Source organism: Leuciscus leuciscus (assembly GCF_965113295.1).
Source record: "Leuciscus leuciscus genome assembly, chromosome: 23".
NCBI lineage: Eukaryota > Metazoa > Chordata > Actinopteri > Cypriniformes > Leuciscidae > Leuciscus > Leuciscus leuciscus.
Window position 1 is genome coordinate 11,600,515 of NC_138747.1, and position 22,153 is coordinate 11,622,667.

The following is a 22,153-nucleotide window of genomic DNA, read 5'->3' on the forward strand; positions in this document are numbered from 1 at the left end:
GAAAACAGCTAATAAATCATACTAAATCGTGTTTTTTGAAAATGTAAAAATGCAGACAGTTTTCTTTGATGGGTAGGGTTAGGGCAGGGATGGGCAACTTCGGTCCTGGAGGGCCACTGTCCTACCGAGTTTAGCTCCAACTCTGAATCACCTGCCTGTAACTTTCTAGTAAACCTGAGGACCTCGATTAGCTTGTTCAGGTGTGTTTGATTAGGGTTGAAGCTAAACTCTGCTGGACATTGGCCCTCCAGGACCGAAGTTGCCCATCCCTGGGTTAGGGGATAGAATATACAGTTTGCACTGTATAAAAATCATTATGTCTATGGAAAGTCTCCATAAAACATACAAAACCCAACATGTGTGTGTGTTTATTGATTTTTGAGAATATTTTATGTAAAAGAACCATGCTAAAAAAGTACTTTGAAACTGAAAATATATATATATACAGACAGATATATATTCAATATATTTCAAACAACGGATTAATTAAGGAGACTTTTATTTTGACACAGACTCACACAGTAGAGGAAGTACTCACTTGGTTAACTTCCTGTTCTAAATGCATGTGGGAAGTCCATGCGGATAGCAATTGAGCTGTTTTCACACGTTGAGCTATACATTATTTGTTAACTGCTCGAATATTTAGATAATTAGATCAAGCAGTAATTTTTATCACCCGATGACAGCATGGTCCGAGCAAGAAGGTGAGTAGTAAGTTACACTACAATGTGTCGTCGTCTACGACTAAACCAGTTTATTGTATTCCGCATCGTTACTGCTAACAAATTGTATAAATAGACACGAGACAAAGCAAATTTTTTGACTCCTGCACTACAAATGCCGGTGCAAACAGTTATAATTAATTTATTACATCGTTATAATTTTGCAAATGCATTTTGTTTTCATTTCAAAGGGCAGTAAAAAAGCCTAGAACAAAGAGGCAACAAGAATTTGACAGCGATGATCCTGAAGCTTATAAAAATGAAGACAAGCCAGATAAGGTAATTATATATATATATATATGAAGAGTTCAGATGCAAAAGCCTCTAAATGCCATCTGAAATTTTCTTCTAGAATGATCATTTTTATCAAGCTTGTATATTTAAGTTCAGTAATTTCACTTAAATGGCAATGAAAATTAGCTATTAATTGTCATTTAAGTGAAATTATTGAACTTAAATATACGAGCTTGATAAAAATGATCATTCTAGAAGAAAATTTCAGATGGCACTTAGAGGCTTTTGCATCTGAACTCTTCATATATATATATATATATATATATATATATATATATATATGTATATGTATAAACAACTTTGTTTACATATAATTGTGGCATTCTGGTTGTAAACATCTGTGTTTTCTTTTCAGAATTCGTCAACATATGTGGAGGATAAAATTGATGAATTCCACAATGAAAGAATCTCTGTGAGTTTAGTTTTTTCATGTTCTTTATGCACAAACAGGCATGATATTATCCTAGTACATGTTTGATTTTTGACTTTGGTCTATAGAATCTCTTGGCTCGAGGGGTCCAGGAAGACAGTGATCAAGAGGACGGAGATAAAGCTGTAAGTTAATGAAACAATTACAAAACAATTGATAACTGGTAGCATGATTTTAAAGGCTTTTTATCGATGGTAATACTTTTTTTGAAGATCACCATTGTTTTTTCAATTTTTTTAGGAGGAGGTCATGCCCTTGACAATTTCTGAATCAGAGGATGATGAAGAAGAGGATGATAAAGAGGAGACCGACATGGAGAGTGACCTGGAAGGAAAGAAAGATGATGGTAATGTACTTTAAAAATATTCCAAATATAACTGTTTGTGTGTATTTAATAAGTATTCAAGAGCATTTAAAGAATATTTAAGCATATAAAAGTATTTTATTGCCCTGCACATTGATGTTTTAGTCATTGTCTCTAACACTTCCATTTTTACAGATCTTCCAAATGACATGGCTTGGGGAGAGAAAAAGAAGATTTTTTATAATTCTGATTATGTCACCAAAAGTAAGCATTTTTCACCTGACCTACATACTGTATTATGACACATTATAGCTTTATGTTATTTTGCAATGCATAATATATACATATAATAGCATGTTTGATTTGTATATTTTGTAGAGGGGAAATCTCTTCAAGAGGTTGAGGCAGAAGACAAAGAAGAGGAAGAGGAGGCCAAAAACATTCAAAGAAGATTGGCAGCCAACCTAAGCGAAGAAGATTACGATCTAAACCTGCTTGAAGTACTACAATGCTTTTTTTTTTTCTAAATACATCAGGAGAGTTCAGGTGTTTGCATCATATAACTCAGTCTTTGTATTTTCCTGTGGTCTATTAGGAATTTGCAGCACACGCTGAAGGGGAGAAGGAGGTTGAAAAAGAGGAAAGGATTGTGAAAGATTTGAAGACCATGTCACAGAAGGAAAAGCTCAAACTGCTGAAGAAAGAATCACCAGAGTTGTTGGAACTTATTCAGGACTTCAAAGCAAAGGTAAAGGCTTGCATCAATTACATGTATGTGGTCTTTTTGCATTGCTTTGCTATTAAGGGCTGTTGCATTTCTAAATTTGAGTATTTTTTGCATACTCAGATCACAGAATTGAGGGATGAAGTTCAGCCCCTTGTGGAGATGGTCAAAGATGGACGGATTCCTCCTGGAAAGGTGAGTTAAATCTACATAATTATTGCTGTAAATAGACAATTATTCAATTTGAATGTAATTGCATTTAAAATTGACGTTTTATTTTTGCTTTGTATCCTTTCCATCCTCTAGGGTGCAAAATACCTCATTACAAAACAGCAACTTTATCTCAAGTAAGCCTCACCTATATCATGTTATATTCTCTAATTCTGTGAGTGATTGCTGTATTTGCATATATAATATTTATATTCGTAGCACAAACAATACCATTCAAAAGTTTGTGGTCAGTAAGATTTTTTTGAAAGAAATAGTACTCTATTCAGCAAGGGATGCATTAAAATGCTGTTCTGTTGAACTTTCAATTAATCAAAGAATCCCGAAAAATTATATATCACAGTTTCCACAAAATATTAAGCAGCACAACTGCCATCACAGGAATAAATTCCATGTTAAACATTTATTAAAATATAAAGCAGTTATTTTAAATTGTAATAATATTTCACAATATTACTAGGGATGCACCAATCATTATTTTTCATGGCCGATTCCGATTGCCCTTTATTAGATTTTTTTTGGTAAGCAAATTGATTTTGATGCTTATTTGCTCTATTACAGGCCAAACTGACCTTAAACAAACAATATCTGTAACCATTTGAAATTAGAGGCAACAACTGCATTAATCATGATCCAAACAAAGATGATTTAAATGAGATATTCATAATTTGCAGATTTAAAGCAAAAACAGTGGTCTGACTTTAGCTTTGTGAAATTATGCTACATAAAACATACCTGCACAAAACTAAAACAGAAGACGGACTGAATGAAAATGGAAATTCACTCTCTGTTAGCATTTTCTTGGTTACTGCTGTAAACAAGCGTGGGTATCTGCGTAAGTAATGGGCGTTCTGAAAGGTAGTGGGTGTACAGAAACAGAAACTTTACAATTGTTCGCGAAAGCTGCCTGTTAGGGTGTGGGGAAGGGTTAGGGATTAGTTTATGTTGTAGTGTAGCATTGCGAATCTTCTGGAACGCCCCTACCTTTCAGAACGCCCATTACTCCAACCTGCAGCTATCCCTGTCTCACTGACTGTAAAAAAGCAGCATTGCACTTCTAAACTACTTTATTAAGCATTATACGGAGGAGAGAGGGAAAGAAAAAGCAATTGAAACTTCTGAAGACAGTCAGTTCACTTCAGAGATGCATTCATATAAACTCCCACCCCCTTTTGCCAATATTTCGACATGTTGGGAAATTATTGCAATGCAGTTTGTGTGCAAATCCGGAACAGAGATCGGCCAAAAAACCTAAAACGATTGATAGCCGGTCGACTGGTGCATCTCTAAATATTACTGTTTTACTGCATTTTTGATAAAATAAATACAGCTTTGGGGCACATAAGAGACTTTCAAAAACATTTAAAAAAATCGTTCCGACCCCAAACTTTTGAACAATAGTGCCATTCTATTTTTTACTATGAATATTCCCTTCTTTCCAGCTATTGCACAAATATTAGTTTTTATTTGGTTCTAAAAGCCAAGCGAATTCCAGCACATAACCATCCTGTGATTGAGAGATTGCTGACCTACAGAAATGTAAGTACAATCAAATTAACCACAGGCATTCATTTAAAGAAGCTTTCAAGACTTCATCTCTTTATCACTTTCACAGCTGATAAATGAACTAGGAGCAGTAGATGCTAGACTAGCTCCTCAACTGCGGCAGCTTCTCTTTGGAGAACAGAAAGACAGAACTGCAAGGAGTTCAGCCGGCAGCAAACATACCAAAGTAATTGCTTTTCCTTATTAATGTGTCAGTATTAGCACTGGCACCATTTTTGCTGAGTTTGACATGTCTTTATTTTAGGTATCAGAAGAGGCTAAGTTGGAAGGAGAAGAGATGTCAGATTCAGACGAGGAAGCGAATCTGCGCTTCTACAACGCCATTGCGGAGAGGCAGAAACTCAAGAGGAAAAAGATTGAGATGCAGAACGAGGACGGGTTAGTCTATTTACAACATTCAGCCCTTGTGGTTTGTCATAATGTTTCAGAGACCTTACTGTCACTAACTGCATTACCAGATTGGTGGAAGAGGAACAGATGGAGGGAGATGCTAAAAGAAGGATCACCTATCAGGTGAGGTGTTGTGGTTAATATGCCTTCAACTCGTACCCAAACAACTTTACAAAAATCTTTAGCAACAAATGACCTGAAAGCCAGCCATTTCCCAAAACGTCTATACAATTTTAAACAATATTACGGACAGTGTTATCATTTTCACATCATATGTTTTGTAAAAAGATGTCCAAGAACAAAGGGCTTACACCCAAGAGGAAGAAGATTGACCGGAATCCCAGAGTCAAACACAGAGAGAAGTTCAGACGTGCCCAGATTCGTCGCAAGGGTCAGGTAAGTGTCATAGGATTCATTTGTTTAATTCACTTTCATTTGTAAAGCACTATCCAGAACGGACACTGATTACAGATTATTTGTGTCAGGTTCGTGAGGTGCGGCGCGAGGAGACGAGATACAGTGGAGAATGGTCTGGTATTCGTGCTGGAGTTAAGAGGAGCGTCAAATTCAAGTGATCAATCTACAGATGATACTCATCCAAGCTTGAATGTGATATTAAAATGGACTTTTCTGGTGTTTCTTTTTATACTCGCTATCCCAGATAACAGAAGATGGAAATTACTTGTTTTATTCACCAGCTCATATAATGAATGAAATAAAATCTCAAGTTCAACATTTCTGCAGAATGTTTTTTGGTGATGCATGCAGTGCTTTTCAAAACTGTCATATTCAAAGAATGTACTTCAAAGTACTAAAGCGTTTAATTAAATATTTATTGAAGAAACCTTTTTTTTACATATTATTGTAAATTAAATGTACATCATCAGCTGTTAAAGTGTGATTTGTTGTAGACTCAAAATTTCAGAAAAAAGAACAGATTTAAGATATTAGGCAAAGGTGAGTTTAGGATAACTATTGAAGCATATATTTATTAATATAATTTTGTTTTTAAACTATGATTAAAGGCCTAAGAATATTGCTAAAATAAGATGTTTGCAGGAAATGAAAATAAAGGAACTTGTTAGATCTGTAATAAGCAACTGAATTTCACAACAGAGAAGTTTCTGAATTTGAAGATGTCATTCAGAATGACCACAAAGTACATTTTCCAGGATAAGCTTCTCTGTTCAAATTTGAACCAAAATCGTTACAAGACAACAATAAACATTCCACATGTCTGAAAGAGCAACTTGAGATCACATGCTATGAAATCACAGCAAGGTTTTTCATACTTGAGACATAAATTGACTGTGTGCTGCAGTCAGATTACTAACAATCTTGTCCTCAATCTCTACCTCTTCCTGCACTTCCTCATCTGTGAGGACCAGCTCGTGTTGCGTGTCTTTGGTGACGACAACCACATAACCACGGCGAGTGTCGAGAACATTTGCAACCACTGCCTGGTGGTTGTACGTTTCTAAGGCACGCCGTGCTCGCTCTAAAAGGATGGTGGGGTCCGTTTCCAGCTTGAAAGAGGTGACAAATGCCTGAGGTGCCCAGTCCTTCACCAATGGAGACAGCATCTTGGGAACCATCTTCATACTTATCTACATAACATAAACAAGCAAATGAACAACTTGTCATATATTGTTTAGAGCCTAGATTAACTAAATTTAGACTAGCACGAGTTTTTCTGCAAGGGAGTGCTAGGGGGTCCATGTTATAAAGCACGTAAAAAAAGAATAAATGATTTAAAAATTACATCAAAATAGTACAGTATTATAGTAAGCAGAAAAAAGTAATAATGTAAAACTAAATATTTTACACATTTATATTATATTTTTCACATAAATAGGGTCTTTATCCATGAAAATACATAGCTGAATGTGGAATTTTAGAATTGGATCCCTTGCACAAGGGTGATCATATTTGGCGATCCGTAGCTTTTAAAAGACTGAAAACTCCAGGCATAGAAGACTGAATTAATATTTGTATTTTACAACACCTGAAGTGGCCCATTAGAGGACTGAATTTTATGTTCTGGCATTTCAGATGCTGGGATGTAGAAATCAGAAACAGCAGCAGCCAAATAAAACATAGCCTTGGACCCTAGGAGGGAAAAACAGAATTAATTATAACTACTAGTAATCCCACTAAAAATGTATTCGGCCTAAAGTAATCAAAAGGTGGCTTTGTTTACCTATGGAGCTTAATGCTTGGGCTGCAGCTTTGAGAAGATGAAGGTACTCTGACAAGGTGTTGAATTCCACCGGCAGGAGTAATCCTGCAGCTTTCACTGCCTGATAGCGCTTTAAAACCTTTGCAATGTTTGGAAGTGTGTTCTGATCCACCAGGATCTGACAAGTGTCCTCCTTACCAGTCTCTAATTGTAAGCTATCCAGTAAATTGACCCCTGCGTATAGACGAGTGTATGGGTAGAGAGAACGATGCCTGTGCAGAAAGATCACTGCATAGCCTGAGTCCAGGAAATACTCAGCAGAGGATGCCCCTCGCCGACCACTGCTGAAGTTGTCCAGGAATCGTACCGTTCGGGATTCCAGAGGAACTTTAGTTCCTCCCGAGGTGATCAGAACTACTCTGCGCCCGGCCGATCTGTGATGTTCAGCAAACTCTGCCATGAGTTTCCTGACCTCCTCCACATGAGAGGGGACCGCAAACTCTTCAGACAGTCTTCCATCCACTGCACTTGAGGCTGAGGGGTCAAAGTGGGCCATTGTAAACCTGAAAAAAAAAGAAAAAAGTTTCAGTTATTGAGGTGTTATCAAAAGGTATGTGGTTATGAATGCCAATTTGGAATTAAAAATATGCTAAAGACAATGACCTGACACATTCCAGAGAGCCAAAATGACATGCTACATAATTGTCATTGAGCAGCACTGTGTCAATAATATACTGTTGTTGGTCAACTATGAAATGAAGGTCAGATATTTGACCACATTAATGCAATAATTCCAAGTTAAGTGTGAGAAAGAGCATCATAATTATCATCATGACTTTCACAAGACAAAAACAAATTTTCTTGTAAAATGCGTACTACACTAATCTTGTGTGTTGCTAACTAAACACAATGTAAACATTCTCGCTGTCAGTGTACGTTATGCTGCTCTTGTTATCGCGCTGATATTAATAAATGAACAAAATAAGATAATCGAAGGTTTACCTGTGTGCTCACTCACAAATAAAACGCGAAAAAATATAATTCACTTGCGAATGACCCTAATAAACTTGGACTGAGTGTGTGACAGATCAGCAGAAACAGTTCCTACAACTTATAGTGGTTGAGTGTGCGCATGCGCAGCTTTGGCTGTTGTGATTGGCTCTTTCAGAGGTCTGCTGTGTAAATTCCAAAATAAAGGTTTTTAGATTATTGTTATTCCCTCAGCTTTTATGTGGATCATGGAACAGTAATATGAAAAGACAGAAGTACACAGGAAAGCAGATATAAAAGAAGGACAGTGTAATACGTTATTTATTTAATGCATTTAATTTACTATGGTCAATAAACTGTGGTATAATTATCCATCCAACATCCAAAAAACAACAACAACAACCACAACAACAACCACAACAACAACAACAACAAAAACGGCACTGTAGGCTTTGTAGGAAGAATGAACTACAAAATATGTGTAAACATGTAGTCCACCTCCAGGTTCACAGGGGGCAGCATTGTTTAAGCAATGCGAAATGAGAAGTATTTATACAGCTAAAAGCTGTATTATTATTAATGTTATATTTACCCATTCTACAAATAAAGTTTAAGATATTACCTAACTCTTTTTTATAAGATCCAAAATTATAAGAAAGATTAAGAAAATAATAATGGAATGAAATACAAGAAATAAAGAAGCTGTTATTTGAAAACAGAAACATGGTGTAAAAAAAGGGTGAAACTAGTGAGGAATATTTTTCTTCCTCCAGACACAGTGTGGAAACGTCGTGATTAAATTAACTTTATTTTATAATAATAATAATAATAATAATAATACCATCTATATTTTATAAAAAATTGGGTGGGCACTATTCACACATTCCGAAAATGTACATTATATACCGCAAATCATTCGACATGATCTGTGACTTTATGACTTTATGATCTGTATTATTATCAGCAGTAAAGTTTACTATGAATCGATTAGTACATTTAATATTCGAAGTTTTTTTAATTTTTTTATATGATTATGCTTAATATGATAATGGTAAATGTGAAAAGTCATTGATAATAATTATCATGACAATATTTTTATACACTTAAGGCACTACTTTCCGGCTGCAACCCTGTCGCAGCTTGGTACAGTGGGCCGTTCTCCGGCTAATGCCCAAAAGTAGTTCCGGATTTTTGATCCGCGCAGTCCCCGGATGTTAGCTATTCAGAGAGAAAGACGAACGAGCGAGAGAGAGGCGGAGAAGCTAGGAGACACCACGGACAAACCGGTAAAGGGATTGCGGGTCTCAAACCCACGATAAACACGGAGAGCTGAGGCTCATTTCGAGGAGAGAGAGGGAGCTGTGATCGAAAAAAGGAAGGGGAGGGGACGCCTAACTTTGACAGACCTGCACTGGCCTCCAGTAGCGGACACGAGCCTGGGTGAGTGCGGGTGAACGTTACAAGCTCGCGACATGGAGCTCGCGAAGTTGAAGTCAGGGCCCGCGAAAAATGGACGACTTTAACTGTTAGTTGTGTGGTCTGAAGTTCTGAGTAGAGCGGGAGGACAGACGTTCAGGCCTCAAGTGGTATGTTGCTGCCGCCGTCGGTCGGGGGCAGGTGGGGACACTGCAAGCTCCACTGTCACAGGGGAACAAGTTTAGTTAGCAAGCCAGCTAGCCGCCAATACGGTTGTTGTCAGATAGGTAGCGAGAGTGAGCAGCTAATTAGCCGCCAGTTTTACTTTAGCTCGCCTGCTTTTTGTTTGCGTATCTGACAGGCGTCTGACGTGAAATATCTGTGACTGAAACTCGGTCAGTAAGGCGAGCTGGAAGGGGGCTCTTCGACCGGGAGCTGCCAAACGAGCAACTTTAGGTCCTGTCAACTAACAGTAGTTGGAGGTGGAGGCCGTATCTATTAATATTTTGGAAACAGACGCGCGGCAGCTGCGTGTCATTTTAAATACGAATCCTGGCCAACTTTTGGTGCCATTAATATGCATTCGAGCTCTGTTTTTATGCCAACAAGAGATGAAAGATTGTTTATGGAGCGTTATTGAGATTTTTAGTTTGACTGAATGAAGTTGTGCATGAGTTATTTTCATCTCTGTCACCATATGTTGGATGAATTAGCATTATATGTGAATTCGACGACGAGTGATAATACTTAGTAAGTTTCTACAGTTTGAATCGTATATAGAGCCACATTTGCAAGATTTCATACCTATCTAGGTTACCTTGGCTGTCATATCTAGTCAATGCAAGACTAGTCCCCCGTCTAGTCAACAGCTGGAATGTTACCCGCTGTCTGTATTTGGGGCTTCCACTCTAGCTACTGCAAATAGAGACCTTTGCTGTCATGTTGTGCTTCGTGTTGAAAATGCTTTCTTGTTGTTTATATCGCGATTTCTAACGTTTATAATTTGACATTGAGCCAAGACACCACAGGTGATGGGTAACACAAATATATATCACTGTACCTCCCCAGATGATTCATCATCTCTGTACAATATGACAGTTGTTACGTATTACAAGTTTCTGAAATGTTATGTTTAAATATGCAAATAAGTCGTTATCAAATAAAATATGCACTAATTTACATAAATTGTAATTTGTAAAAAAAAAAAATATATATATTTTGTTTACATTAGAGTTAAAGGGTTTTACAGAGGGGATGTTTGAAGATCAGATTGTGAATTATTCTTATTTTATTCCATGTTTTAGTACAATCTTAGTCTTAGTATTTGTATCTGTATTTCTAATTTCTCTTGTAGAATGCCTGAGCATTTCAACAAACTGTCACTGACACGTTGTGCATATGACAAATGAACTTGAAAATACTGTCAACAGTCAGAAAAAAAAAATTTTCACCATGTTTTTAGGAATTAAAAATAAATCAGGCAAATTATATATGAACAAGCCCCTCTGAAAAAATGTCATAATAGAGATGGTAATTAAACTGGAAAGTTTGGTGTAAGTTCTACTGAAGTGGAGATTTCTGGCTCAGTGCATGAGATAAAGCTAATTTTGAGAAAACATCCTTTAAAGATATATTTTGTAATGAATATGTACTGATGCATATAGAGAAACCGTAATATTTTAACTGTGTATTTTGGATGTTTTCTTGTTATGGAACAAAATAGCCGAACACTTAAAAATTGACCAGTGCTTGAAAAAACAATGGTTTTGCCTGTAGTTGACAATGACAGCTTGTCTGCATATTTTTGCATGCATGTTACATTTGTAATAGCCTGATAAAGATCGACCATCAGCATTCTATTAGTTATAATGGGATCCCCCCCCCCCCCCCCCCCCCCATTCACTTAAAGAGTAGAGTACGATTGGAGAGATGTTGAATTATGCACCAGCATGCTTAAAATATTGAATGATGGACATATGTGAACTACCCGAGACATATTTTCCCCACCCAGTCAGTGTGGCAGTACAATAGTGTGAAAGATTCACGTTAGCACCAGACTTGTTTGTCTTTGGGTTGTCAGCTCACAGAACGCAGAAAATGATTGAACCATCAGTTGCCTGTCAGAACATGCCTGGTGGTTCTTGTGCTGAAACTGATGCCTTTTAGTATTTACAATTATTGCATCAAGAACATTGTTACATTTGTTTAAAAATGATTTAAGTCACGCATGTTATGCTGTACATTTTGATCTCTGTAACTTTTTGTACCCTTGCATTAATATACAATGTTATAGCAGACTATCAGGCTATAGGGCTGGGCAATATGACCAAAATCTTAAATAATGAAATTATACATTTTATTTCACGATAACAATATATATCACAATAATAGTTATTTTTGCTTTAAAGATTTTAAGATATCAAAATTGAATTCAAATTTCATAAACCTCATCACCAATTTCAAAATCACACAAAAATGAATACTAGCCTAACTAACTTCAAGCTCACTGAAGACAAGTAGATAGTCAGTGATAAAATAGGAACTAAGAAAATAATTACAAACAATAGGACAAAAAACTACAATAGTACAAAGACACAAATGAAATAGACCTACCTGAAAAACTTAAAACATTAGATAAGCCTATTGAAATTGGCTACTACATATTGAACAAAGTAATCAAAATGTACCAAAAATACTGTCTTTACTGTGTAAATTATATATACATTTATTCTTGTTATAGTTACAAAAGTGATTCAGTCAAGAAAGAGCAGTGAGATTCTTTGATTAGCAGTAATGCCAATAACGGCAGCAGGTTTATTAGGCTGCTGTCACTTTAAGACTGCACTGATCTAAATGCACTTTCTTTCTCAACTGTTTACGTTCACTTGAGACATAAACGACTGTGTTTATGAGGAGTATACTGGCTAAGACGGGTTTATTGACGCATAAGTGTTTATTTGACCATTCAAGCCCAATAAGGCGTTAAAAACAGTTCAGTACTCGCACTGAATGAGCAGCGGCTTAATGTGCGTTCATTTCTCTCAGACAGCACGCGCATATATCGAAAATAGTCGTCTTTCGCTGCTTTTTGCTCTTGAATGGTTTAAAATCACTTGTTTTTCAAATGTGGTTACATTGGGGATGTTTTTATATTTGTAAATCTTTGATAACAGCATACCTATTTTTACTATTTTATTGAATTTGATCAGCTAATACCATACATCACCGAATTCATTGCTGCTGCTTGCTAATGTTTTTGCTGTTGTTTTCCCACCAAAATGTCATTTCCTGGAGGATAGTGTCATGAGGGACCTGACATTTGTTAGTTAAATGTATATTATGTATTATATAGATATTAGAAAAGACTAACGGGGTGGAAAGTGACTGAGTACAGAAGAAAAACCTATGAATTGATTACCAAATAATACATGTTTTGTTTGAAACAATTTTATTAGATAAATGTTTAAATATTTTAATGTTTAAATGTCAGTCAAGTTTAAAATTCATCTCTAAAATTCAAAATTGTGATTTTTAGTATTTTCACAGTGAACTCGATTGAGAGTAGCCATGAACGAAGTTTTCGTTACTCTGGTTTTAAATCCTGTCTTAAGAAAGGTATTAGCCCTTAAGTGTCTTTTATCTTTTAACTTGTTCTGTATGTTGTTCATTAGTGCTTTGCTAAATGGGCTGGAATGGGAGCTGTTAAAGAACACAAGCAAGGCATCTGTTGTAGCGTAGCATAACTGTTCCCATGCCAGGATCTGACGAGGCCTCCGCTGCAGTATTGCATACAGACTCGTCTCTGTCTTGCCCTCAGGCCTCAATGGGCATCCTGCCGCTACGTCTAAACTCACCTGGAAACTGCTGGCTTTATGCATTCCACCTACTTTATCATCGCTAAACGACGCCATAGGCTACACGCCAAATGGGGCATTGTATGGTGCTTTAGATCTTTGGTGACTGCGTTATTAATTTTTTATACGTTGGAGCTATACGGTGTTCAGTGTAATGAGCTGTCTTTACCGTTACACTGTTTACAGTGTTTTTTGAGGCATTAGCAGTTTTTTTTTCTCTGCTGAATTGGTTGATGAGATTTTGTCCCACATTTAGAAAAGTTAAGCCTTATTCCAGCTGTGCTGCACAAACATCTGTTCTCTTACATTTGTGTCGTGTGAAACCAGTGTATCATTTTCTCTCTTTTTCTGTCTGGTTGCAACAAGTGGTTTGCTTCCCATTTTCCCCATTAGACTTTCACAGTCAGACAGATTTTAATTTGTAATGTTAAAAGCACCATAATGACATTGAATTAGTAGTAAGGCGTGTGTAGATTGAGCAGTCTGACGTGGGCAAAGAAGAGACAGCCCCTCACCTTTCGCATACCAATTGCTCATTTGGAATTCAGCGGTGGCCCTTTGCCCAGCCCTGTCTCACTCAGAGGCTTTTAATTTTTCCCCCTTGTTGAAGCGATTATTCAAATGGCAGTCCGTGAGATGAAGTTATCAGACCCCTGTTGGTAAATGGGGTCCAGGCAAGCTAAATGCATGGCTTCCCCAGCTCAGAAACCGCCCACCGCTTGTTACATTGCTCCTACTCTCCCTCTGGCATTTTTTATTGTTACTCTTCTGTATATTGTCTTCTTTAACTTCCTGCTACCCTCAGTGGTTGTCAATATGTATTTGTTAAACATAGAAATTAGTCAGAGCATAGCACTCTTGCAATGCTAGTGTTAAAATCATTAGGGTTTATTAGTTAAATGAAGAATCATTTACAGCAGTGTTGATTCAGAAAAGCTGCCACCATTAATATTACACCCTCTTTCTTTTTGTATTAGGTATGTGATGAACATATTTTCATAGTCAACTAGTCTGTGGTTGACTGAAAGACTAGTCAACTAAACGGTGTGAAGGAGGCCAAGTATACTGTACTTGGGTTGTGTTCCTCAAGGATACATCAAAGCTGAGTGCAGCTTAATAACAGTTAGATATAGGGCTGTGTTGGTAATATTGATTTCTCGATTTTAACTGATCTTCATTTTGATGAACCAACATTGATTCCTAAATCGCAATATTGATCTTTTATTCCATGCTGTTTTCTGTTAATGCACGAAAAAAACGTCACCAAACATCACATTATGTCACCTTAAAATGTACCAAATACACCTATTTTGTATTGTCTATTTCAAGCTATTGCAATAACGCCTTGCATGCCAAAGCTCTTGTTATGGCAAAATCCAATATAAAGCCTTGCTGTGCTAGTGGTGAGAGTCAGTAAGTAGCTCGGTCTTCATTAGCAAAGCCGTTCATCACTGGAATGCAGATGAGCTGTGAAGCCATTCATCTATGATTCCAATTTCAATCGTGTTTGCAGTTATATTATGTGAGCCCACTTTTTCATGTGCAAGAAGTCTCTTTATGTAAAAGATCACCGGGGGATAATTGCACTTAAGTGAACCTCATTTAGAACTGACCAGGGCAATTACATAAACTGCAGTTCCAGGGCCAGGCATTTTTGGGCCACCGGTTGTAGGCCTGTCACGATAACTTCTTTTTGATAATATTGTCATTTTAAGACCATTTTATGCCATTTAATATATAATCATAACAACAGCATAATAATGCAGTTAGGCCTACACACTTTCTAATGACAACATTTTAATTCTTAAGAATATTTAGCTACTGGAATTGGTGTCAAAAAATTAAATATCCTAAAAAACCCAATAAATAATTAAGAAAAAAACACTTGCAAATGCACAAAAGGCACTTATATGATGATTTTCCATCTACAGATTATTCCCTGACTTTGTCTCAGTAAAGTAAGGGTACATGTTATTGCTGAAAAACACAAACCTTACTTAGCAGTCAGATGTCCATGGACAAAGGTACAGATGCCTTAGGCCATATCTGCTGCTAAATCTATTTTTCTAGAGGCGTATTTTTTTAAAAAGTTGAACTTCGTGTAAATAACGCCGCGTCATGCACGAGATGCTGCAAAAGACGTGAGTGCAACGTTCAAATATGTCCGTCTAGTACACCTTTACATAGAAAAACAGCGGAGTGAAGTGCAAACCGTGTCCTGTGTGAAACGGCCTTAGCTGTGAGTGTGCACCATTTTGCGCTGTCATGTTTATATTTGCAGCGGAACAGTGGATTGCGGATTTGCGGATTTATTTGGAATTAGGCTATTCTTCCAAACTGTCTGTAGGTGTAAGGAAAACCTTATAACGCCTCGCGAATGACACCTTCTTTTCACCTATCGATGTCTTCTTCTCTGTGTATGAAGCAGCTGCCTGAGCCCCACTTTCACTTCCAACATGGAGAGCAGATGATAGAGGCAGCGCAGAATGTTGGTAACTAATTTTAATGCGAACATAATAGGCAATATATTGCGTCACCAAAAATGATCGAGGTCATGTCCATATATCTTGTAATAGTAAGTATATTGCCTATATATGGCCTAACCAGTGGCTAGTTTCGCAGTTTTAAGGCTATGATCAGATTGGAAATGGAAACAGTGAATAGCAGAACAATTTTGAACATATTCATTCTCATGAATGACAATCAAAATATTTTAGCGAATACTAAAAATTAGCTTTTCACAAGGTGTTACGAGCTGAAGCCAACACAGTTTCTTCAGGCGAAACCCCTAGGGCTTTTGAGAGCTGTTTTATTATTAATATAATTCAGGAGCCAAATTTCGAGTTTTGCTCAGCTGGGTGCTTTAATCTATTTTTGCTGTAAATTAATGAATTTTTAAAGAGCCCCTCACTAGATATGGGTGGATATGGGAATGCTGCACTGGTTCAGAGTTTTTCAAACAACCCCCCACCCCTGGGAAGAGGAGCGCGGATCTACCGAAGCACTATGCTTTCATTTTTTATTAATGCTGAAATACACTGCCAGAGCTCTACCAGTCTCTCCATGTACAGAGAACTTTGTTAGATGTTGGTGTGTGCTGTGCTGCACTGGCAGATCCAACAGCAGTTGGAACTTCAGATATGCAGTGCAGTGGACAGATTATGTGTCATCCGCCCCCATTACCTGGCTGGAGACCCGTTCTACCATCCAGATCAAGTTTTTCACGGGTGCAAACGGGCCTTGACTACCTTTTTGGCCTCTTGCATCAGTTTGACTGACCTCCTTCCCTATCTACCTGTAACGTTTTGTGGTTTCAGTAGGCTGCATGCAGTCAGTCACTTTCATTAACCATACGGCTTTACCTATTTGAGTACACATGCCCTCTGTTCACCACAGGCACGTCAGAGAAATGTGTGGGGATACACCTTGGGGTATTTTCATTCCTTTCAGTATGACTGCAGAAAAAATTCTTGCTGCATTGCCTATTTGTCCTTGGCGAAACAGGCTGGTCTGCAAGGGAGCGTCACAGTGGAATTGAAGGACTTTGTGTATCTTCTTGTGTCTCTTAAAACAGTAAGAGCAGCACAGAATACTTCACTTGGTGCATTCTAAAGGTAAAAGAGACTCTCTTGGTTGGCAGAGACATGGATGCTGTGAGCAGGGAAAGGATTTTACCTAGATTACACAGCTTAAATAATCACAATCAAGCTTAGCTAATAATGCCATTTAATAACCATTTAAATTACTTTAGCTTACTGCACACTCAGCTGTAGTTACAAATGCACTTCTGGGGAAGCCCTAATAACTTGCTAAAGATGGTCAATTATCCATGCTCTGTGCTCGGAGAGCAATTTCTGCCCAGTTCCCTCTATGTTTTGGTTTGTTTACCCCCATTTGATAGTTTTGAGTGGCCAAAACTGTAATGCAGACATTTGTCTGATTAATAAAGCAAATTGGTTTAGTTGCTGTAGAAATGTTCAAGTTTTGTTTTTGAAGTTGCCTTTAAAAATTGCAAAATGGCAGACTGTTTATTTTAAAGTGATGCATTTATTCTGTATTTTAAGACGTTTTTAACAAGGATTTAAAGCTCTTAATGTTCCACTTTTTCAGCTTTAATTTGACATATGCTAATGGGACAATTGAATAATGCTTAGGTCACTTTCCTGAGGCAGTGAAATTACTTAATATAACTAAGCTAAATCTGATACCACAGAGTTGGGTTTCTACGTCTCCTTGGGAAATGCTCAAGGTTTAGAAATTTTGCGTCATAAAATTGTTTGGTTTCAGTGTTTTGAAGGAATACTCAATATTATTCTCAATGTGAGTAGCATGCAAACGCTTCATAGGCTGACCAGGGAAGTAGCACCAAGTGATGTTTGACGACTGAATTAATACTATAGTTAAGACTGTCACAATTATTGTTTTTTTGTTCAATTTAGTTACGGTGTAAGTTTAACATGCGCTACCATTTAAATGTTTGGAGTGGGTACGAATTTTTTAAATGTTTTTGTAAAAAGTCTCATGTTCACCAGGCTACATTTATTTGATCAAAAATACAGTAAAAACAGTAATATTGTAAAATATTACAATTTAAAATAACTGTTTTCTATTTTAATTAGGGCTGGCTGATAAAGCTATAACAATAATTATTGCGATTATAATTTCCCTTGATAAAATTAAGGAACCACTAAACAGCCTACAAACTCCCATACATTCTCCCATACAAACCACAAATCAAATGCCTTGTGATTTAAACTATTGTAAAGCCAGATGAAACACTTAAGGCGGCCGCACACCGGACGCGCAGCTCAGCGCCGCGCCGCGTCTAGGACAACTGTCACCTGAAAATCCGATAACATCAGCAATTTTCTGATTTCTGTAAATAAATATAAAACTAAATGTATATTGCAGCACAGGGTGAAGTCCGTATATACATTAACTACGATTTGAGACACACACATGTAAATTTAATATAAAACTATGTAAATGGCTCTCTGTGGCGCGGCAGGATTTTGAACACGGTCCTGAGCCGCCGCGGACAGACGCCGAAAGGCGCCGCCAGTGTGTGTACTCTCATAGAGAATAGTGTGTTCGAATTTAAAAGACGTGGCGCTGCGCGGCGCGCCGCCGAGCTGCGCGTCCGGTGTGCGACCCCCTTTAGGGTGTGCATCACACTGTTGTGTTTTGAACCCCATCTGGATATTAGGGGTGTAATGATTCAAATTACTCAGTTCGCTTTTTATCACTGTTTTAGGGTCTCTGTTTCGGTACTGTTCGGAATGTGTTATGTTCAGACAAAAGAGACTACTGTCAAATAATCAAACTACAAGTAATAGCACAAATTAATACAATTGGAAAAGATACAAATAAAAAATTGTGTTTTTCAGGTAGGTTTCATTGTACTTTTCAGATATGTAAAATAACACTGTATATAACATTCACTGTATAAATTAAAAAAAGATGAATCCTTGTTAAAGTTACAAAAGTTATTCAGTCAAGAGCAGAGAGTGATTTCTTTGTCTTTTGTTGTTTGATGAACATTAATTCTTTATCAGCGTTTTTTTTTTTTAAGTTGCCAACCACGTGTTTTTTATCATTTTCACAAAAAAACTCATATTTTGTTGTATGAATATCTGAACATGCAATATATCAAAAGAAAGAACAGACCCTCTGCTTTATTCTGATTTATTCTAGCTTCATGCATTCTTTTTCTTTTCTTTTTTTTTTCATAAAAAAGCAACATTTTGAGCAAAAAGCTGAGAAAATCACGTTTTTGTCCAAGACTACAATCTGGATCAGATTCAGAACGATGATCAAAACATGGATGGAGTAAAATGGAGTCCATCAACACCTCAAATGCTTGCACAGTCCTGTAGCTCATCCTGGGGTGACATTTCATTCAGTAACATTAGGCAGTTTTGATTTATGCTGTTTAATGTTGATGATCACATCATTTCACATATGCATATGTAGATGCGACATGGCCTAAAAAAAAATCCCTGATGTTTTCACAAAAAAATCTAATTTATGATTTAAATCGATTCTGAAGGTAGAAGGTAGTTCTGATAAAGTGCAAACAAAACATTCAACAGCGTTAAATATCAGTGCATGAGTGCATAAGGTGCTTATTTGTTGTGCTGTTTTTAGTTTGAACATCCTTTTCTTTTTTTCTAAATCACATAAATGTGTTGTGGCATAGTAAAACGACACCCCTTCCAGCTCCCTAGCGATCCTTTGGCGTGCACTGTTATATAGCTGAGGCAAGGCAACTTCAGAAAAATATTTGCGGCTTGGTAGCACATACCTGGGGTCCAAAACTTTCAGCATGTGAATAAACCTCGGCTTTTCCACAGTATATATGGGCACCATATCTTTTGCAATAATCATTGCGACTGCATCCGTGATCGCTTTCCACCGGGCCCCATTCTTATCATACCGGATAGTCTGTAAATGTTTGTAAGACTAGGTTGTTTTTGGCTGGTGTGCTTGTGCTGCCACGGTCTTGTTCATTTCGTAGGGTGCAACATCACTCTCACTCGGCAGCATGCCTCTGTTTGAGGTGCTGCAGTACATTGGTCGTACTGCTACCTTTGCTAGCAACAGACTTTAAACACACTTTGCAGCGGGGTGATGTTTGTTCTGCGTCTGACGCCGCAAAACCGAACCGAATTCCAAATTACGGATGACAGTGCCTTTCTTGGGATTGAGTTCTTCCCTGCTCGCTGCCATGTTGTTTGTGGTATCTCTATGGCAAATGCGCGGGGGGAGGGCTGAGCCCATTCGGAAGTACAGGATCCCAGAGCGGAGCGTCGGCGGATGTTAAAGAGAAAAATTATTTTCATTCAAAGAAGTCGGAGTAAACTACACATTCCAGTTAATCGATAAAATCGATTTATCGCCCAGCCCTATGCATATGATTACATTTGAGATTGTTTGTTTTTGCATCTTTTTCGCATGTGCTTTGATCAGGAGATTAAGGAGATAATGCACACTATCGAGCATAAGTTACAGTGATGGCGTTCTGTGATGCATTTCACTTAAGTTCTTTCAACCTTTTGACTTCATTGACTAATAGTTTCTGCTGCACTAAATTGTTCTTAACATTCCTCTTAAAGAGAGTGTTTCTGTCATTATGCTTCAGAAAGTCCTTGAATGAAGCCAAAGAAGTGCTTTGTGAACCTGTGGAGCAAAGCTTTAAGATGACGTAGCTGACACCATAAGGGATTTCTCAGTCCCCCTTGAAGCCCCTCTCTCCTCCTGAAGTGTCACACTGCTGCATTCAACTGGCCTCTCTCACTTAACAAACAAGAGTTCTGTGGAGAATGCCTCATGTTACTCAAATGAGTCATATTTCCTTTGGACTCGGTGCTGCTCCCTTTGCACAGCTTGAATTAACTCGACTTGGGGGAGGGGTGCACTCATCCCCCTTTGACTCCAAAGCTTTTGGAGGCTTGGTTAGTGCCATTGGCCTTGTGGTGGTGTTTCAGTGATGGGACATGAGCCACACTGATCAATGGGTCTTTTAGAATGCCAGATCCCTTGGTGGCTGACACTGACATCAGGGTGGGCCGGCTGAGTCATCGTCTCCTAAATAGGCCGGCTGGAATCCTAGCCCTTGGAGTGACCCCACCAGCGGCTGCAGGAGAGGAGGAAGCTGCACCTGGTGTCTAAACTCACTTTTATGATGCTCTGTTTGTTTGTTTTTTATAATGCAAGCTTTTGAGGAAGTCCAGCTATGTATTATTTTGTAAGTTTATAGTTTTGTGGGGTTATTTTATTATGTTATCTTAATATAAGGCAGCTTGCCCCCGTCAGATGCTTTAACAGATGCATGTGCTGACAGATAGATACTTTTTTTTTTGCACTGTTTAATGCGTTTGTTTTCCTCAGTGCATAACTTACATTTCACAGGTATATTCTCCATCTGTAAATGTTAAAATGTTTACTGATTCATTACAAAGTTTAACCATCATAGAGTGAAAGTTTATCATCTGCATGTTTTTTTGTCTCTTCAGTTTACACATTCACGCGATTTTAAACCAATCAAACGCAAGAAGAGGCGAAAGAGAACTCTGTACTCAGGCGCTGTTATTTGTGCGCACAGCCGCACGCATAGAGAGGTGCATTTCAGATAGTGTGCAAACACAAATTAATTCATCTTTCATGCCTTTTGGCACTTTAACGGACACAATTATGTAAAAATGGCTAGTAATCACGTGAATACAGTCTGAAGTGAATTTAAACAGTTGAGAAAGAAATCAGATTTGTATCATTTTATTGGATCTGTGCATTAGCTCTTAAAGTGTCTGCAGCCCATAAATGCTTGCTGCTGTTTATGCCATTATTGGTAATCAAACTACAAAAGACAGCTTTAACAAAAATGAATATATTTTAATTTATTTATACATACAGTGAACACTATACAGTGTTATTTTACATTTAATTATTAAATGTATGTACCTGAATACTACTGATAGACCTTACTTTATTTGTAACTTTGTGTGATCTGTTGCATCACTAGTATTAGTAATACCAAGATATATACAGTATCGCCATTCAACCAAAAAATACTGAGAATTAAAAAAAAAAATTTGGCCATATCCCCAAGTTGAAATGGTGGTTTCTTACATGTTAATACAGATAAAAGCTGTATTGTTTCAAACGGTTGAAATGAATCAAGGTGTTTTGAATATTTTTTTTTAGATATCTCAGCAAGCCCTAATGTGCCTCAACACTCTAAGGGAGGCTCTGTGTTAGAGATCTAGTTTTACATGCTTCATGTATTGTAAGAAATTCATAAGTATTTAATGTTTTTGAAAGGGCAGTGTGCTGATTTGTGAACATGAGCCCTTTGCCAAATAGCTTCAGTCAGAAAGGCTCTTGCCTTCCCTATACCTGCACTATTTGGTTTCCTGCCAGAATTGGTGAGTCACTTGAGACTGAATGACCTACTTTTAATGTCTTTAAGGAGTGCCAGAATGAGCTTTCCTTTTTTATAGAATAGAAGATAGAGTGGATAAATAAGGGTCTTAAAACCGTTTTTCGATTCAGGATGA

The 22,153-nt window shown here is 37.5% G+C and overlaps 3 protein-coding genes across 4 annotated transcripts in view; 2 read left to right on the top strand and 1 right to left on the bottom strand.

The window, feature by feature from the left end:
* Positions 1 to 551: 551 nt before the first annotated feature.
* utp3 (UTP3 small subunit processome component) lies at positions 552 to 5,395 on the top strand. The gene is made up of 16 exons (XM_082155561.1): positions 552 to 704; positions 914 to 1,001; positions 1,372 to 1,428; positions 1,515 to 1,571; positions 1,687 to 1,792; positions 1,946 to 2,014; positions 2,129 to 2,250; positions 2,346 to 2,498; positions 2,598 to 2,669; positions 2,781 to 2,821; positions 4,145 to 4,241; positions 4,318 to 4,434; positions 4,513 to 4,646; positions 4,727 to 4,781; positions 4,947 to 5,054; positions 5,144 to 5,395. Exons 1-16 carry the CDS (start codon positions 688 to 690, stop codon positions 5,231 to 5,233), a joined length of 1,383 nt encoding a protein of 460 aa, XP_082011687.1. The 5' UTR covers positions 552 to 687; the 3' UTR covers positions 5,234 to 5,395.
* A 139-nt stretch (positions 5,396 to 5,534) lies between these two features.
* On the bottom strand, positions 5,535 to 7,977 carry ppcs (phosphopantothenoylcysteine synthetase). Its single transcript, XM_082155562.1, has 4 exons — positions 7,840 to 7,977; positions 6,859 to 7,400; positions 6,664 to 6,767; positions 5,535 to 6,265 (listed from the first exon to the last, which is right to left on the bottom strand). The coding sequence occupies exons 2-4, from the start codon at positions 7,391 to 7,393 to the stop codon at positions 5,945 to 5,947; spliced, it is 960 nt and encodes a 319-aa protein (XP_082011688.1). The 5' UTR covers positions 7,394 to 7,400; positions 7,840 to 7,977; the 3' UTR covers positions 5,535 to 5,944.
* A 1,061-nt stretch (positions 7,978 to 9,038) lies between these two features.
* Positions 9,039 to 22,153, top strand: part of foxj3 (forkhead box J3) — a 96,165-nt gene continuing 83,050 nt past the window's right edge. For both annotated transcript variants that reach the window (XM_082155176.1, XM_082155177.1), the window contains exon 1: positions 9,039 to 9,267. The gene's annotated coding sequence lies outside the window, so the exon portion shown is untranslated. The remainder of the gene's footprint in view (positions 9,268 to 22,153) is intronic.

Excerpts from the sequence above, each read along its gene's own strand:
- utp3 (XM_082155561.1), top strand. Across the intron at positions 2,015-2,128 it reads TTCTGATTATGTCACCAAAA|AGGGGAAATCTCTTCAAGAG; the intron begins GTAAGCATTTTT and ends TATATTTTGTAG. Across the intron at positions 2,670-2,780 it reads GACGGATTCCTCCTGGAAAG|GGTGCAAAATACCTCATTAC; the intron begins GTGAGTTAAATC and ends TCCATCCTCTAG.
- ppcs (XM_082155562.1), bottom strand. The coding sequence starts at position 7,393 with ATGGCCCACTTTGACCCCTCAGCCTCAAGTGCAGTGGATGGAAGACTG. Across the intron at positions 6,768-6,858 it reads CCAAGCATTAAGCTCCATAG|GGTCCAAGGCTATGTTTTAT; the intron begins GTAAACAAAGCC and ends TTTCCCTCCTAG. Across the intron at positions 6,266-6,663 it reads CCTCTAATGGGCCACTTCAG|ATAAGTATGAAGATGGTTCC; the intron begins GTGTTGTAAAAT and ends TATGTTATGTAG.